We start from the raw sequence: 17,487 nt of genomic DNA, 5'->3' as shown, positions 1-17,487 counted from the left end.
CATCTGGTGGTCCAGGCCCCGCCCGGCCGGAAGTCTTGGCTCCTCCCAGCCTGAGGTCCTGGCCCCGCCCCGCTGGTGGTCCTGGCACCATCGGGCCGGAAGTCCCGGTCGCGCCAGGCAGGAGGAGGGAAGAGGCGGGCGGCACCTCCCGCGGCGGGAAGGGGCTGCCCCTGACGGGGTGGGTGCGCCGCACCTCGGGGCGGGGTCGCGCGGCCTCCCCCCGCCCGGCTCCCGGTCGCGCTCCCGCCTCCGGGTGGCCGCGGGGCTGCGGGCCGGGTCCGGGTGCCGCGAGCTCGGGCCCCGGCGCCCGGGCGACGGCGCAGCAGCCGCTATGGGCAACAAGCAGACCATCTTCACGGAGGAGCAGCTGGACAACTACCAGGTGAGCCGGCGCCCGCCCTCCCCTGCTTTCCGCGCCGCGTGCCGGCTGCAGACCCTGCCCCTGCCTTCAGCTCGAAGCGTGACCTTGGGCCTCAGTTTCCCCACCCTTGCGTTGAGAGCGCTTTCCAGTGGGGAGATACTCGCCGGCGCGCCTCACCCGCCTTCAGGCTCCTTGCTCTCGGCCCCAGGCTGGACGCGACCCCCTCCCCAGCCACCTGCCCCAGCGCCCACCTTGGCACGGAGTTGGCGGGTCATTAAAGGCCGGCTGGAGGGAGGGTCCCCTGTCCCAGAAAGCAGCCCAGGAGAGTGGGGTCCTGTCTGGGTCGGGAGTGAGGTGCATCCCCCCAAATGCAGTTCTAAGTTGGGGGTGTCTTGTTTATCTGTAGGGGTCTCTCCCTCTGGCCCCAGCATGGAAATACTTGGCGCAAGGAGGAGGCCAGAGACCAGTCCACATCTGGTCCCCGAGTCCCCCAGCAGCCACCCCCTAAGTCCCTTCTAGGACCTCCTGCCTCCAGAGCCACAAAACTGTCCAGACCAGAGGTCCAAAGCCCTCCCGCCAGTGGGTGCAGGCCGCGGGTGCAGGATGAAGCCCCAGCCCCGGCCCGCGGGGGCCCTGGCCCGCCTCCCAGGCCCCTGCCCTGCCCTGTGCACTGCAGCCACCCCCGACTGTCTACAGCAACCTGGACGTTCTTCCTCCTCCAAGGCCGGAGGTGATGCCTGTCCCCCCACTCCCCCGGGCAGGGCGCCCTGATTGTGCTGTGGGAGCCACGAGGCTGCCTGCTGCCTTCCCCAGTAGTTATTTTGGTAACGGGCTGGACGTGGGAGCCCTCTGATGTGGGCAGACGTAAAATACAGGCCCCTTCTCAGAAACCCTGACTGTCATTAATAGTTGTCAGCTTCACGTGAGGCCCTGAGAACGCACAGGGAGCCACAGTCACGGGGCACCTGCTGTGGTCCCAGGCTCTGGAACGGGGGCCCTCACAGTGGGTGGTTTTCAGCCCCATTTCACAGAGGAGTAAACAAAGGCTGAGGCGCCAGTCAGGGCTCAAGCCCAAGGCTCTTTGCGTCTGTTTGGGGGCACGGCCTGTGTGTGCTCTTGGTCTTGGAGGCCGGCCAGCCTTCTGAGAGACTGGCAGTGTGGCATGCTCTAGGGGAGGGCCCTAGTGGGCCAGGGAACACCAGGAGGGAATGGGGGGCTTTTGCTTTGCAAGGATCAGAGACAGTGGAGCCCTCGAGCAGGCCTAGAAGGAGGCATTCCAGGGGAGCACGTGGGCACAGGCAAACAGGTAGACCATGCTCAGAAGTGAAGAGTGGCCCCGTGGGGCTGGAAGCCTGGGTTTCCACTCAGACAAGCCCGGCATTGGGTTACATTTCGGGGCCAGGCCCAGGGTTGGGTTGTGATCCTCTCGCCAGAGCCAGGCAGACTGGGAGAAATGAGAGCTGAAGAGACCTGAGAGCCCCAGTCCCCCTCCCTCTGCTGTCCAGCCAGTCAGGGCCCCAGTTACAGCCACCTACCCACCCCCCCCAATCCACAGGAAACCTGAGAGCCCCAGTCCCCCTCCCTCTGCTGTCCAGCCAGCTCCTCGCCAGCCAGGGCCCTGGTTACAGCCTCCTCCCCTTTCCCCCTCCCCCCTCCACAGGTGCCAATGGTTCCCAAGTTCATGTTTCTCTCCAGACTTCTCTGCCTTCCTGATCAATCGATCCACCTCCCAGACCCCTCCATCTGCAGAGCGGGGCTCCCTGCCTTCCCCAGAACCCACCACTGCTGCTCTGGCCCTGCTCTGCTCGTGCTCAGGCAGCCCACATTTTCAGCTACGAGCAAGTCCCGTAACTCACCTGGGGACTCCCCTCTTCTGTCTCCACCTAAGGATCCAAAGCAAGACAAGAATTTGGGAATGTGACTACAAAACACCAGCAGGCTCCTCAGAACCCTGAGAAGCTTTTAAGGTTCCTGCCATATTCATCCCCCATGAGCTACTTTTCTGCAATGAGCTCCAGGCAAATAAGTCAACAGCAGAAAAAGCAAACCGTCAGTTGATGAGCAGGTTCACGGCAGCTTTGTTGGTGCTCAGAGAGAGGAGAAACATTAGGTGAGGCAGGGTCAGCGTCTTCACGGACACCTTCTGCAGCCTGTGGGAGGTTTATGTGCAGAGGCCTGGCTCCTCGTGACACCTGCACATATTGAGCACGTGCGGTGTGCGAGGTATCGCGATACACAACAGCAGCAGGACGTGGTCGTGTGCGGTGCTCACGGGTGGACTCTGTTCACAGCGGACCATGGGCAAGAAGCACAGAGGCCTGGCTTGCAGTCAGCCCTTCTGGGCTGTACGTGCAGCTAAGAGCAAGCTACCAGTGTCACTGAGCCTCAGTTTTCCCATCTATAGAATGGGGAGATACTGCGTGCCCCCTCCCCTCCATAGGCTAGTGATGAGGACTGAACAAAATTGGATAATCAGAGCCCCCACAGACCGGGCCTGGTCGAGGTGTGGTTCTCAGCCTGGGCTGTACGTTGCAGTCATCAGAGTAGCTTTGAAAACTCTGATGCCTGGCTCCAGACTCAGGGATTCTGCTTTAATGGATCTGGTTGGTGCTGGTGCTGGGGCTGCTGGGGCTGGGGCTGGTGCTGGTGTGGGGCTGGGGCTGCTGGTAGAGGGCACAGGAGGTTTAAACAGCTCCCCAGGTGATTCTGCCCTAGAGCCGAGGCCCTCACTTTAGCAAGCATCGGCATCACTGGAGGTGGTAGATCTAAAGACACAGATTCCTGGCCCCCACCCCCAGAGTTTGTGATGCAGTAGGTCTAGAGTGGAGCCTGAGAATCGGGTGCTGCCCGTCCAGGAACCACGCCTTGAGGACCATTGACGTGGACAGATGTAAGTGGTTTTGATAAGGGACGAGGGTCATGTGAGAAACTTGTGTATCTTTCCTTGTAGGACCCTTGGTCAGGACCCAGATACTTTTCAACCCAGGGCAGAGGAGAGAGGAGAGGAAGCGAGGATAGGCCAGGGGGACAGAGAGCAGAAGCCAGGGCCTCTCCCCATTGGTGGTGATGTTGACACCCCCACCAGGCTGGGTGGGAGACCCTGGCCCTTCTGCTGAGCACCTTCAGGCCATAGAGCCAGCCCTGGGGCCGAGGGAGGTCTGTACCGGGAAGACTCAGCTGGGCCGCCTTTGGGGCCTGCTCCAGGGATCTGGGGACTTGAGGAAATCAGTCCGCACAATTGCCACCTGAGTCTTAGGCCTGTAGGGCAGAGCGTTCTCTGTCCATGCTGGGGGGGAGGTGGGGCAGAGGAGCTATGGCCTACAGCAAAGCCTAGCCCTCCAGGAGAAGCCCCTAGGTTCCTAGAAGGCCAAGGCCACGTGAGGGCTCTTAGTCCAACCCCTGGGTAGCAGCACGTGGCTCAGAAGGACAGACTGACTACATGGGGCCGGCTCCCCCTCCTCAGGTCTCCCACAGGTGCCCAGTGGGACCCTCTTCAGTGTGCGGTCCAGCTGCCCCGGTGCCCGGTGGCTTCAGGTCCTGTCCAGGGCAGCAGCCGCAAGCGCTCATCAGGGCCGGCTCTGCTCATGCCCCAGGAGGCTCGGGCTCTGCAGAGCCTAAGGTGCCGCCTGCTCTCATGGGGCAGCGGTGGGAAAGGCAGAGGGGCCAGACAGCAGGGATGAGAACAAAAGCCTTCCGCTGCTGGGAGCTTTTCACCTCCATACTTCCCACTGTGGCCTGGCATCCAGACAAGGGCAGGACATCTGAGATGGGTTTATGACCTGGCGACCTTAGGACGTCCATGCTGGCCCCACCCTGAGAAATACCTGCCTGGGGGTCCCTAGCAGCCTCCGCCCTTCCTCTGGCCAGATGCCACCAGTCCCTCCCTGCCCACCTGCCCCACCCTCCTAGCCTCCACGGCCTCCCTGTGTGACCTCATCTGTGCGTGAGGCTTCAGAGGCCGGGTAGATGCAGGTGTTCCCCAGCCTGTGGACCTGGGGCTCTCTCTCTGCTCACAGCCACCCGCACACACAGCCCCCAGAGCCACCCAGCTCGCAGTGTGGATGGCACACCCCTGCAGCTGAGGCCCTGCAGCCCTTGTCCCTCAGGGCAGTCTGCAGTGGCATCCACCTCTGACCTCTCCATCTGCCCGTAAATGCCCTCCCCAACACCATGCACACAGTCCCCAGGCCAGGTCAGAAGCTTCAGGGAGCAGCGGCTCTTGGCCAGGGGCGGGGCCGGGCCATGGGGGAGCGGGGGCGGGGCAGGAGTGAGTCTTCTGTGAGGTCCCCAGGGAGAAAGGAGCCAGGGACTTGTAAGGGACTGTGTGTGTGTTTTCCCTTTGCAGGACTGCACCTTCTTCAATAAGAAGGACATCCTCAAGTAAGTGTGGCTTCTGTTCACCCTTCGGAGCTGGGACGGGGCAGGGGCTGGGACCCCCACCTGGGCTGGGTGAGCCAGCTGGAACTGAGGAAGAGCATCCGCGAGCGCAGGCCGCCGTGAACTTGAGAACGTGCCCCCCCCCCCCCCCACGCCCACATCCCTCTGCCAGGAATTGGGCCTCTCCGTCCTGGGCGCCAGGCGCTGTGGTGGGTGGTTTCAGACGCTCATTTAATCCTCACTGTGACCTTGTAACAGGAGAATCCTTTTATCCCCACTTTGCAGGTGGGGCTTAGCAGTTGGCCAGAGTCATGGAAGACCTGGCCTCTGACTGCAGGCCCCTTGCTGTCACCGTGTCCTGGGATCTGTCAGACTAGGGGCTCCCTGACTGATAGACTAGCAGGCCCTCAGGGCCCTCTGGCTCCAGCTCTGATGCCCTCCTGCTCCTGGGAGGTCCAGAAGTCAAGGCCATGGCCTGCATGCCCACACCACCCCTGAGCTGCCCACCAGGTGCTCTTCCCTTTCCAGGACAACCCCTTTCTTTGGGCTTTGATGGAAGAGATGAAGGGTTGGCAGCTTAGAGCCCCAGGACCAGACAGTGGGCCAGGAAACCTGGCCCCAGCTTCCAGGTGGCATTAAAAGCCGGCAGGGTCACGGGACTGCTTTCCCTGGAGGTCGATGGGCAGGCTGGGGTAGAGCCTGGAACAGCTTCCTGGGCATGCTGTGCTTTGTCACTGTCCTGACCACTCTGTTCAGATGGGCAGTGTCCTTTCTCCTCTGCCCAGGCTGCTCTTCCAGCCTGTCCGCTGGGTAGCTGGGGACACCCACGTCCACCACCCTGGAGAGGCAGGGTGGGGGGCACAGGCCCCAGGCTGTGGCATCTGCAGACCGGGGCTGCTCCCACTTGCCGGCTCTGTGGCCTTGGGCAAGCTGGGAGCCTCGCCGAGCCTCCGTCTCTCCTGTAAAGTGGGGACCATGATGCATGCCTCGCCGCATGGCTGACAGGCAGGAACACCAGGGCGTGGTGTTTGGAACACGGGATTTGGTCTGCGGCTTGAGTGATGCGTGGGGTGGGGTCCCCATCTGGACAGGACGGCGCTCAGACCTGCAGCAGCAGCCATTGCTGGTGGCATCGCTGTGGCACGTCTTGGCACGGACCCTCCCGGAAGCCTCGTCGCATGGGTTCTCTGTGCGGGGAGCCCCCACCGCCGCAGTGGCCACACCCAGGCTGGGCTTCGGAGGCCCATGGCTGTTTCCGCTCTGGCAGCAAGAGCTTGTCCCCACCGCCTGGCAGCCGCTTCTCCACCTCCTCCACCCACTGCACTCCTGCACCCCGTTCACGCCCACCGCCACCTGCTCCGTGAGCGCCCCCCAACCCCGCCAGCCCCGCACTCCTGCCGCTGCTCTCCCAGCGTCCTGCGGGCTCAGGTGCCGGGCTCCCTGCGAAGTTGCAGTCGGCCAGGACCCAGGTTCCCCACACTGTCACTGGGTGCGGTACGTGTTAGCCCCCAGTGAGCGCCGGAAGATCGCATGGCTGAGGATGCATTGAGTTGCCCTGAGAGAACGTTCCTGGCTCGGAGCTGCAGGGCCAAGGATACAGGCCTGCTTCACCCCACCCCCACCTCCAGTGGTCTTCCTGGGAGCAGCGAGGCTGCCCGTGGGGACAGGGTGGTACAAAGGCCAGGCCAGGGATTAGACTAAACCTGGTAGGTCTTTGGGGGTGTCCCTTGTCCCTTGGCAGATGGGGGGACCTCCCTACCCACAGCCCTGGGCTGCCCAAATCTGAGCCCTCTGAACGCTTCAGCAGCCCAGCCGCTGTAGCTCCACCCAAGCCCAGACCAGGCCTGGGGTGCAAATGGGGAGAGGACCCCCCCCCCCCCTCCGGCAGCTGGATGGCCCTTCCTGATGCAGCTTGCTCTGGTTAATTCAGCTCTGCCACAGTGTTCACACTCACTGGGTGTTCGCACTCACGGGGCGTTCGCACTCACTGGGTGTTCACACTGGTGTGTTTGCACTCACTGGGGCATTCGCACTCACTGGGTGTTCACCCTGGTGTGTTTGCACTCACTGGGATGTTCGCACTCACTGCGTGTTCGCACACTGGGTGCTCGCACTCACTGGTGTGTTTGCACTCACTGGGGCATTCGCACTCACTGGGTGTTCACCCTGGTGTGTTTGCACTCACTGGGGTGTTCGCACTCAATGGGTGTTCGCACTCAATGGGTGTTCACACTCACTGGGATGTTCGCACTGGGGTGTTTGCACACACTGGGGTGTTCGCAGTCACTGGGTGTTCATACTCACTGGGATGTTCGCACTCACTGTGTGTTCACAGTCACTGGGGTGTTCGCACTCACTGGGGTGCTCGCACTCACTGCGTGTTCGCACACTGGGTGCTCACACTCACTGGGGCGTTCGCACTCACAGTGCTTCCTCTGCAGAGTGGTCTTGTCAGGAAGAAGACCTCTATGCCAGGAGCCCTGGGGTCTGCTGGGGGGCACTGTGGAGATGGCAGTGCTCCCTGGAGCGGTCGCCCCCCCCCTCCCCGGGGCCCCTGTGGCTGGGAGGGCCAGGGCGACTGTGGTGGTCAGCACAATGCAGGGCTGCCTGTGGCCTTGTGGCCCACCCGCGTGCCCGCAGGAAGGGTGGTGAGACCAGGCAGCGCGTGGGATTAATGTCTCTGGAGAAAGCACGATAGCACTGTTCCGGTTTTGACCCCTTCACTTTTGTCCAGCCTTCTGTCTGGGCCCCAGCAAGGGCCAGCGGGACGTACCAGGGCCCACCCACCCTTGCCAGGGGGGCCCTCTCCACTGGTCAAATCTCAGGGCCAGGCAGGGCACCTGAGGCCAGAGCCCAGAGAGGGCAAGGAGCAGGGACCAGCTCAGCAGTGCGCACAGCAGGTCAGCAGCAGAGCTAGGCCCCAGAGCCAGGGCCCCTCCCAAGGACCTTCCAGTGCCGCTCCCCCTGGGCCCACCACACCTGCTGAGCTGCACCCCAAGTACTGACCAGATGGCGGGGAGGTAACCTGAGGAGCAGTGGTTCTTTGCAGCCTGGGGCCCAGCCCTCTGGCAGCCATGGCTCATAGATAACCTCTGGGCAGGTCCTGCCCTGGCCCCCGCCCCCGGTGGACCCAGGGCACAGCTCTCCCACCCCCACACTGAGCCTGAGTGGGCAGCGCCCCCCCCAGCTCTCTTCCTACAGGTGTGAGGATGTGCTCTGACTCCCCTCTGCCCCAGTGAGCCTGTCTCCCCAGTACGGGGTGCCCCGGGGTGCTCGCCTGCACGTGACTTTATTGTGCCGTGGCTTCTCCGCCTTGGACAGACTCTGTATGGTCTGCCTTAGTTACTTAGATGTTCTATGTTCTGTGACACATGACGGCACAGGAAAGTTCGAAAACAGAGCCAGTCAAGAGAAGAGAAAACACGAGCTGTAACGCAGCCCCTCGGAGATCATAACCATGACCCTTTCTGTGGATAGAACCTTGTGCCGTCTGTCAGACCAGTATTGTTCCTTCGTGGGTGTTTATCAAAAATTCGTAACGTGTTGCTTTATATTTTGCTTAAAATTGCTCTTCCTTAGGCAAACTGTAATAACAGGTGAGAAGAATGATCTCGCCACATCCTTAGTTCATGTAGTTGGACATGCAGGTGTTCACGCTGCCCTTAGAGTTAGTGCTGCAGCGAGTGGAACCCACAGCTCTGGGACCATTTCTTTCTTTTTTTTTTTTTAAGATTTTATTTATTTATTAGACAGAGAGAGACACAGCGAGAGAGGGAACACAAGCAGGGGGAGTGGGAGAGGGAGAAGCAGGCTTCCCACGGAGCAGGGAGCCCGACGCGGGGCTCGATCCCAGGACCCTGGGATCATGACCTGAGCAGAAGGCAGACGCTTAACGACGGAGCCACCCAGGCGCCCCTGGGATCATTTCTTTGGGATGCATTTCCAACAGGTTTCTGGATCAAAGAGATAGACATATTTAAGGCTTTTGATTTTTACTGCTGACGCCCCCCCCCCCGCCGCGTCCGCGCCGCCAGCCGCCCCATCCCACTGGCTGTTGTATCATTGTCCTCTGTCCCCCGATTGTGCACTGACGGTCCCAGTCGGGCCACACGTGCTGTAAATAATGGAGCCCCCGTCGGTGGGGTCGCTCCCAGGTCCTGTGGGAACTGCTCCAGCGGCTCGTTGCCTTGGGCGGATCCAGCTGCTTCTTGCAGTGTTTTAATTTGTACATTTTGGCAACTACAGTTTGGATTACTGTTTTAATTTAATCATTGTTACGCGCAAGCTAGGCCCAAATGTGGACCGCCAACCAGTGCGCGACTTCCAGAAGAATCCGTTCCGGGGTGCCCGGGTGGCTCGCTCGTTGGGCGTCTGCCTTCGGCTCGGGTCACGGTCCCGGGGTCCTGGGATCGAGCCCCGCGTCGGGCTCCCTGCTCGGCGGGGTCCTGCATCTCCCTCTCCCACTCCCCCTGCTTGTGTTCCCTCTCTCGCTGTCTCTGTCAAATAAATAAAATCTTAAAAAAGAAGAAGAAGAATCCGTTCCTCCCGGTGACTTCCAGGCTCTGTCACGGACCACCCTCCTTCACACGTGCGCCTGTCTGCGCCCCAAGGTGACCTCCTGTTCCTCCTACACCCGAGGGGCAGACACCCCAGAGGCTCTGGCTTCAGGGCCGTCCCCACTCTCCTGCCCTTGATTGTGCCACGCGGACTTCTGAGTCAGGTCGGCAAGTTCTCAAATGAACCTGTTGCAGGTTGCAGTGAAGGTTGCGTTCGTTGGGCACAAAAGTGCAGCTGTGCTTGTCACCACTGTGGGATTCCAATCAGGAAAATAGTGGCACTTACCCCACCCCCTGAACGCTTCCTGTCCGTTTACACACTTGGAGTTTATTTTATACTTTGTTGTTTGGGGGCGTCTTGGTGGCGGATGCTGGCACACAGAAAACTATCTGGTGCAGAAGGGCTGCTGAGCCCTTTCTCATTCAGATGGTTTTTAAACTGCTTAAGCTTAGTTTGGCAAACAGTTTGCCCCCTCCTTCCCAGCATTGCCCTACACCGCCTATTTCCCTCGCTGGCCACGGTGACCGGCACTCCCGCGTTTCTGGGGTCTCTGGTAGGTCCGTTTAAGTGTGGTGCTGGGTGTTGGTGTGGGATACAGCAACCTTTTGTTTCCGTTCTACTAAGGATTTTAAACTTTATGACTGATAAAAATTAATACTTTAAAAATGCTTATTTCTGTTAATAAATACTCCAAAAATCCAAGCAGTCGGGCAGTGGGTGAAGGAGGAAGTGGCAGCCAGCCCCTCTCCTCACTCCTGTCTGCCCCCACCTGCGGGCACCATCCTTTGGGCCCCATGGCGTGCATGCTTCTGGGGGGTTTTTCCTGTGTTCGCACAACCATCCAGTCAGAATTGCAGCTACCGAGTTAATAAAAATATTTTTTTTACCTATTGATATGACGTTAGTCACAGATTCCCGAACATCCTCGTGTTCCTGGTGGAAATCTGGTGTGGTCTGAATGCGTTCGTCTTCGGTACTGTTGGACCTGAGGTACCCACGTTGTATGAGCTTCTGGCACCTGCGTGTGTAGGTGCCGCCGGTCCGTTTTGGATGCTGCCCGTTGGGTTCAGCTGGCAGGGTTCTTGCTGACTTTCTGAAACAAGAGGGCAGGCCCTCACCTGTCTGCCCCGTGCACTGGGATCAGCCCTGTCCCAGGCCTAAGGACGGGACCGACGGCGGGACCGACGGCCTCCATGAACTCAGCGGGGCCCTGCGCCGGGAGGGGGTAGCAGGGGCGCAGTTCCTCGTTTGGAGTTTCTCCCACAGCGATTCAGACTTCCAAATTCTCTTCGAGTTTTCCTAAAAAGAAAAAAAAATGGTCATGTCAGTTGGTCCTAGAGTCAGGGCAGAAGTTGGCCTCCCCACCCCAGGGACGCGCCAACCTGCCAGCCCTGCGCCCCTCTCCCCAGCCCCCCTGGCGGGTGCCCCTGACAGGCAGGCAGCTGAGGGCTGGCTCGCTTTCGTAGCACCACCCTCTTGGACCCCCACACGTGAGGACAGTAGGGGGGAAGGGAAGTTGACTCGCCCGTGGGTCAGCCCACCAGTGAGCGAGGTGCGGGCTCAGCCGCCGCCTGACTCGACCCCACGGGACCTTGGAGGGGTCGGGCGATGCCCAGGAGCACTCAGCATCAGGTCAGGGCGGGGAGGGGCGCAGTGTAACAGTTGGAGGTTGAACGCACCCGTCAAGTACACAGCACCAGTTGCATAAATTGTGATTTGGAAGCCCGGTTCTGGTTCCGTGTAAAGCAAGAGCAAAGGACGCCCTTGACTGCCCCCTGGTGGGGAGTCCGGCGTGGTCCCGTCACCCCGCTCTCTGTTCACCCGCTCCCACCCAGGGCACGGGCTTCCGCTTGTTTCCCCTCCAGCTCTGTGTTTCTAAGCCACAGAGCTTTCTTGTGATTTCGGGACGTTTACGGGAATCTGTGGCCGACAGCGCGTGCTCGCGGCACTTTGGCACTTTGCTCTGAGCCAGGTGTCCATGGGCTGGGAGGAGCCAAATGGTTGGAACCCGGAGAGTCTTGGGTTCGAGTCCCAGCCCCACCACTCACTGGCTGGTGTGCTGGGGCAGGCACTTAACCCTCGGAGCCTCAGTTTCCTCCCCTGAAACAGTGGAGAGGGTGACACCTGCATCTCGGGGCGGTGTGGGGGTGACACCGAGTCGCCCACGCGGGGGACTGACCCAGAGCGGGGCCCATGGGGAGCACTCAGTAGATGGGGCTGTTGTCACCCGTGTGAGCCAGGCACGTACCTCCCCGCTCCGCTGGAGAGGGCTGGGTGGCTGTGTTGACGGGCCTGCCACGGCCACTTGCAAGAAGACCAGGCTTTGGGGGAGCAGGGCAGGTGGGGCCCGGAGCTCTGGGTCCACTTTGATGCCACCCCGACAGTCCTGGGCCTCACCTGGGGCCTCAGCTTGGGCCAGGAGCCCGCCTCAGCCCCTGCTCCATGCCCCTCCTAAGTTGAACTTGTCTGGGGCTGGGAGTTGGCGCTCTTGTCTGGGCTGTTAGGGGTGTGGTCCCAGGGACACGGGGAGAGAGGCCTGGAAGCCGGGACGGCTGGGCGCCCAGAGAGGTGGGAGGGGCTGGGGACCGGGCCCAGGGTCCGGGGGCCGTTCACAGGGGCTTCCTGTGGGTGTGAGTGGGGGCGGGGGGACGGGGCAGCAGACGGCCGGGCTTCGGCAGCCTTAGGCCTGGGCGGAGTGGTGAAGAGCTCCTGCTCTGGACTCCAGGCCTTCGCTCCCGCCACGGACCCCGATGGCTGTAGTTGGGTGGTCCTAGACAAATGGCTCCTAGCCTCCTCAGGCCCCGGTTTGCTGAGCTGTGTATCTGCGCCCCCATGGGGAGCATTAAATGAGGTGACATGCCTAGCACATAGAAGGCCCTTACAGGAGCCCAAAGGGGGACACAAAAGGTCTGGTTGCAGACCCCTGCGGGTGGGGTCCGGCCTGGTGGGGGTGGTGCGAAGGGCCGGGACGCGACCTGCTTATCGGCACGGGGGTCCGGGCAGAAGCAGCCTCCCTCACAGGTCCCACACCCTGTGGGCAGAGCAAGGGCCCGTTGGGGGGGGGTGCTGTGTAGGAGGCCGGGGTGCAGGTGGGGCAGCATCGGCAGCTGGGGGCTCCGGGGCTGCACCCCCTCCAGCCCTTCCCCTCTGCCTCCCTCGCAGGCTCCACGCACGATTCTACGAGCTGGCCCCCAACCTCGTCCCCATGGACTACAGGAAGAGTCCCATCGTCCACGTGCCCATGAGCCTCATCATCCAGATGCCGGAGCTCCGGGTACGAGAGAGGCCGCTGCTGCCGGGCAGGTGGGCTGGGGGGCTGGCAGCAGACGCCCCCAGACCCGGGTTGAGGCCAGCTCCACCCTCCGAGGCTCACTGACCCTGTCTGTGCCTGCTCGCTCCCCTGCGCTCTCTGAACATGTGAGCTGCGCCACGGGGGCTGCCTGAGGGGCTGTGCTCGCCCGCTCGCCCCTTTGTGGAAGGGCCAGTCGGCTCTGCGTGGCGGAACTTGTCTGCTTTTTTTTTTAAGATTTTATTTATTTACTTGAGAGGGAGAGAGCGAGTAAGGGGGAGGCGCAGAGGGAGAGGGACAAGCAGATGCTCAGCATGGAGCCCGGCGTGGGGCTCGATCCCACGACCCTGAGATCATGACCCGAGCCAAGTCCAAGAGTCCCACACTGAACCGACCGAGCCCCCCAGGCGCCCGCTTGTGTCTGCCTTTTCAGATGATTCTCTGTCTCCGCCTTGTCTGGCTTTCGCCTGTCACCTCAGGCCATCCCCACCAACCCTTCTCAGACCTGCCGATCTTGTCAGAATGCCACTCGGGGTCAGCAGGTCTGGGTGGAGGGGGCCGAGATTGTTTTCCAGCTGATGCTGCTGGACCTCACAGCACATGTATGTTCGACAGGAAAGTTTCCCTTAATGAGTTCCTTGCCCACAATGCATCCAGTGCCCGCCAGGGGTAAGGAAGACCGGCGTTCGGGACACAACCGCATCCCGCTATGGGACTTGGCCAGGAGACTTTCGCCAGGCCTTGGATGTGTGACTCAGGGTCAGGGCACCACATGGCGTCCTTTCGGGCCCATGTCCCGGCTTGACCTCCATCCCCAGGGACAGTGAGGCCCGGGCTTGGCCCTGGCACGTGCCCGCCAGCCTAGAGAAGGGCCTGAGCTGTGGCCTGGAGGTCGATGCAGGGGCATGGGGCCCTCTGGCAGTCGCCACGCAGGTGGTTTCTGAGCCTTCCTGGCTCGGCACGGAGTGGGGTGGCCAAGTCCAGTTGGGGTGGGGACTCTAGGAAGAGTGAGCCCTGAGAGACGTGGGACGAGAGGACGGAGTCGGGGGTGCAGCTCCCGGAGCAGGAGGCCCCGAGCGGGCTGATGATGGCCTGGGCTCTGACTGGCCCTCCGAGTCTTGCTGCTTGTCCCGGCCCCTTTCTCCAAGCCTTGGGGGCCCCACTTCTGCCTCCCACGACCCTGGCCTGACCCGGCTTAGCCCAGGGCTGCCCGTGCGTCCCTCTGGGCAGCGGGGTGGCGCCCTGCCTGAGACGGGGCAGTGCCTGTGGTGAGTGCACCTTGGCCCCACCAGCTCTGCTCGTAACCGGGGAGCCCCACGCCCGGCCTCGCGCCCCCCAGCGTCCCCTCCCCCACCCCCACCCCCAGCCAGGCAGGCCCAGCTCTCATTCCCGCTGCACGGGCGGCCGTGGGGGCTCAGAGGGCTTAGCTCACTCGTCCGAGGCCTCTGTCCCGTGCTCTCGGTCACCCTGCACCCACACCACCGCTGTGGCTGTTTCCTGCAGGAGAACCCCTTCAAGGAAAGGATCGTGGAGGCTTTTTCTGAGGACGGCCAGGGGAACCTCACCTTCAACGACTTCGTGGACATGTTCTCCGTGCTGTGCGAGTCGGCTCCCCGGGAGCTCAAGGCAAACTATGCCTTCAAGATCTACGGTAGGGGCCTGGAGGGCACCTGTGGGGGTCCTGGGAGGGCGGGGGGGTCTGTGGACACCACAGTGGGTGGGAGTGCCCCGTGGAGAGAGCAGCAAGGAGGTGCCAGGCTTCCCCGGGGTGAGACACCAGCGCTGTGAGCCCAGGGAGGTTGCAGGTCAGGCTGCGAGGAGCCAGCCGAGGAGCTTGGACCGGGTGCCCCGGGCTCCGGGGGGGAAGGGCAGTTCCAGGTCTGGACGCGTGAGCCAGAGGCCGGAGGCTGGAGAGGGCGCCTGGGCCGGGCAGCAGGGCTCCCAGGGCCACGGTCACGCCGGCCCCAGAGGAGACAACTTCACGCGGCTGGGCTGCCCTCCCATGGGGACACCGAGCTCCAGGGAGAGCCGGGCTGGTGCTAGCAGAAAAGCCACGCAGACCAGCTCGTCCCAGCACCTCTGACCAGCCCGTGGCTGCGGGCCTCTCCGGCTGTTTCATTCTGTAGCGGCCATGCCCCTTTCGGAGGCCTGGTCTGGGCGCACGCGGCACCCCCTTGTGTGTGTGCATCAGGGATGGTGGCAGCGGGCCCACCGTCCACGAGCTGCGCCCCACTGCACCCATCACCCTCCAGCCTCGGACCCCTGGCATCGCGCGTGGGGCATCGCGCGGGGCAGGCTGTCGTCTGCAGCGAGGGGCGTGGGGGCAGGCGGGGACAGGTATGGGGGCACCCAGGCTCCCTGCTGCCCCAGCTGTGGAACAGTGGGAAAGGCGACTGGGACACGGGGTTTGGTGCTGGGGAGAGTCGCGGCCTGACTCGCAGCAAGGGTCACCCCCTTCCTGGGCCTCAGCTCCTTCCCATCAGAGGGGCCCAGGAATCCAGCCGGCCAGTCAGCCTGCACATCTCCGCAAAGCGTCCTGGCGCCCCTGTGGGGGTGGAGGTCGATCCCCCCGGGGCCAGTGCCTGCGGGTGCCTGCCAAGGGGCTGGCTCTGGGGTCCAGCCCCGACCGGGGGTGTCCCTTCGGGTCACGTGCCTCTGCAGGACCCTGTTTCTTCATCCGTGTATGAACCTGGACCTACTGCTCGGCTCATGTAGGCGCTGCCGCGAGGCAGAGTGCGTGCCATTCGGCCGGCCGTCACGCTCTCCATCACTCCCGCGCGTGTCGGGGTGTGGCCTACCGTGGGGGCTCGGCGGTGGGGGGCGGAGGTCTGAAAGCCCCCCGAAGGTGGTGTTTGATCTGAAACTTGGACGAATGGGCATTTGCCGGCCCGACGGGTGGGAGGGGCGGAGATCTGGGAGCTGAGCTGCAAGCGGCGGGCAGCGTGTCGTGTCACCGCCGCGAGCCGTGTGGCCGTGCTTTGGGCAGTGTGGTGCCTTCTGCCAAGTGGGACCAGAGCACGCAGCTGCTCTGTGCACGGAGACCGGCCTGGGCCTCCTTCCCAGGGCTTCCGAGTCTCCTGACCACCGCCGCGCCTGGCGGGGGGCTGCGAGTGCAGTTGAGAGAACGTGGCCGTGGGAGGTGAGCGCTTAGTGGCAAACAGGCCTGGTCAGCGTCCTGGCTCCCCCTCCGAGCCGCCCTCTGACCTTGATTCAGTGGCTTGGCCCCCTGGGCCTGTTTCCTCCACTCCAGAGGGAACATAGGGCCCACCGCGGGCTGTGGCCAGGAGGGCCAGGTTTGGACCTGTGACCATCGTGGGGTCTTACGGGGGTGAGTGTTGGCTCGTCGGATGTGCTGTTCATCCTGGGCCGGGGCACCGGGGGCGGGATGTCGGAGGGAGCCCCGGCCTGAGCACCCCCTGTCCCCGCCCGCAGACTTCAACACGGACAACTTCATCTGTAAGGAGGATCTGGAGCGCACGCTGGCACGGCTCACCAAGTCGGAGCTGGACGAGGACGAGGTGGTGCTCGTGTGTGAAAAGGTCATCGAGGAAGCCGACCTGGACGGCGACGGCAAACTGGGCTTCGCGGACTTTGAGGACATGATTGCCAAGGCCCCCGACTTCCTCAGGTGCAGCCCCGTGGCTGGGGCCGGGGTCCCCGGGGACAGCTGGGCCCACCGCCCGCCCTCCCCCCCAGAGGAGGTCAGCTGTGTCCTCCGCGTCCTCCTAGGGGACTGTGCCCTGGGCCGGGGGCCAGTGGGCTTTCTGCTGAGGGGCCCTTCTTCTCTTTCCAGCACCTTTCACATCCGGATATGAGGACACTGCCGAGGGCGCAGGGGCCCTGAGGCCAACCATCTGGGTCTGCTGTCTACACGAGTGTGACCTCTGAGCTGTCCAGAAAAGAGGCTGCGGCCTCTGGGGTTAGACCCACCAACATTTTCTTGGCCCTTTCAGCAAAAAATCCTTAACCAGGGAAGGCGGGTGTGGGGAGCAGGGCCCTTCCCAGGCCCCGCCACAGGCCCTCCATCTGTGCCGCCGAGCCCCCCAGACCGCAGTCCTCTCCCTGTCAGAAACGGCCCCACTGGGAGGGGAAGGCAGAGACCTCACGGGGCAGGGGATACGGACGTGTCCCAAGTGCTGGGCAGGCGTCCTGATGGCCCGGGGCAAAGCAAAAAGGGAAAGAGGACAAGGTTTCACGAGCTATGCAGTCTTCCTCCAAAACCCACAGCTGGGCTGCCCCCCAGCCCCGCCTGGTCCCCTTCGCCCCCGACCCCCCAATGTGAAGCTGTGTGGACAGTGGGCCAAGGGCTCTGTCCCTGTCCCTGGCTCTGAGGCCTGGGCACCACGCCCCCCGCCCCCCAAGAGGTGGAATTCTCACTGGTGCGTGCTGTCCACACATTTGTGAATTCCCGGGAGTAAAGCACTTGGACGTCCCCGTGCTCTGTCTGCCAACATTAGGACGTGCTCAGGGGTCCCTTGCTCTTGCTCCTTGAAATCCCATCCCTAGTGGGTCACCTCTGGGTCCCTTCTGGGTCAAGCGTCGCCTTCCTGTTTGGGGCACTAACGTTTATTTCGATGCTTATGCTTGTAAGAGGGAGACACATTGGCACCCCGAATCTCCAGGTGAGCCCCACAGGGGACGTTAGGTGAGAACCATGCCCATTTCCCTCATGACAGTGGTGACTGTGGTGAGAATCTACAGAGCCCTAGGCCCGAGTCAGACACGGGGCTGCTCGCCCTGCTCTCAGTCCTACGAGGCCCCTGGGAGGCGGGCGCTCTCCCCCGCTCTTCAGGGGGGAGGCTGCTAGGGGAGATGCCCCCACAGGTGTGAGCCGGGCCAGGGGACCCGGGCAGGAGGGGTGGGGCCACGGCGCTCTCTCTGGGGACAGTCAGTCTGTTTTCCA

At 62.7% G+C, this 17,487-nt stretch overlaps 1 protein-coding gene across 2 annotated transcripts; it reads left to right on the top strand.

Annotated features, from left to right (window-relative positions):
* The first annotated feature begins 103 nt into the window (after window positions 1-103).
* Window positions 104-17,007, top strand: CIB2 (calcium and integrin binding family member 2). Of its 2 annotated transcripts, XM_021680610.1 has the most exons (6): window positions 104-382; window positions 4,707-4,741; window positions 12,458-12,569; window positions 14,088-14,235; window positions 16,017-16,212; window positions 16,378-17,007. In XM_021680610.1, exons 1-6 carry the CDS (start codon window positions 332-334, stop codon window positions 16,397-16,399), a joined length of 564 nt encoding a protein of 187 aa, XP_021536285.1. In that variant the 5' UTR covers window positions 104-331; the 3' UTR covers window positions 16,400-17,007. The 2 variants fall into 2 exon arrangements, with proteins under 2 accessions (XP_021536285.1, XP_044774040.1); XM_044918105.1 differs by lacking the exons at window positions 4,707-4,741; window positions 12,458-12,569.
* The last annotated feature ends 480 nt before the right edge of the window (window positions 17,008-17,487 follow it).

The sequence above is a fragment of the Neomonachus schauinslandi genome, chromosome 9 (assembly GCF_002201575.2).
Source record: "Neomonachus schauinslandi chromosome 9, ASM220157v2, whole genome shotgun sequence".
Classification (NCBI taxonomy): Eukaryota; Metazoa; Chordata; class Mammalia; order Carnivora; family Phocidae; genus Neomonachus; species Neomonachus schauinslandi.
The sequence above is the reverse complement of the archived record's forward strand: the minus strand, read 5'-3'. Positions and strand labels throughout refer to the sequence as shown.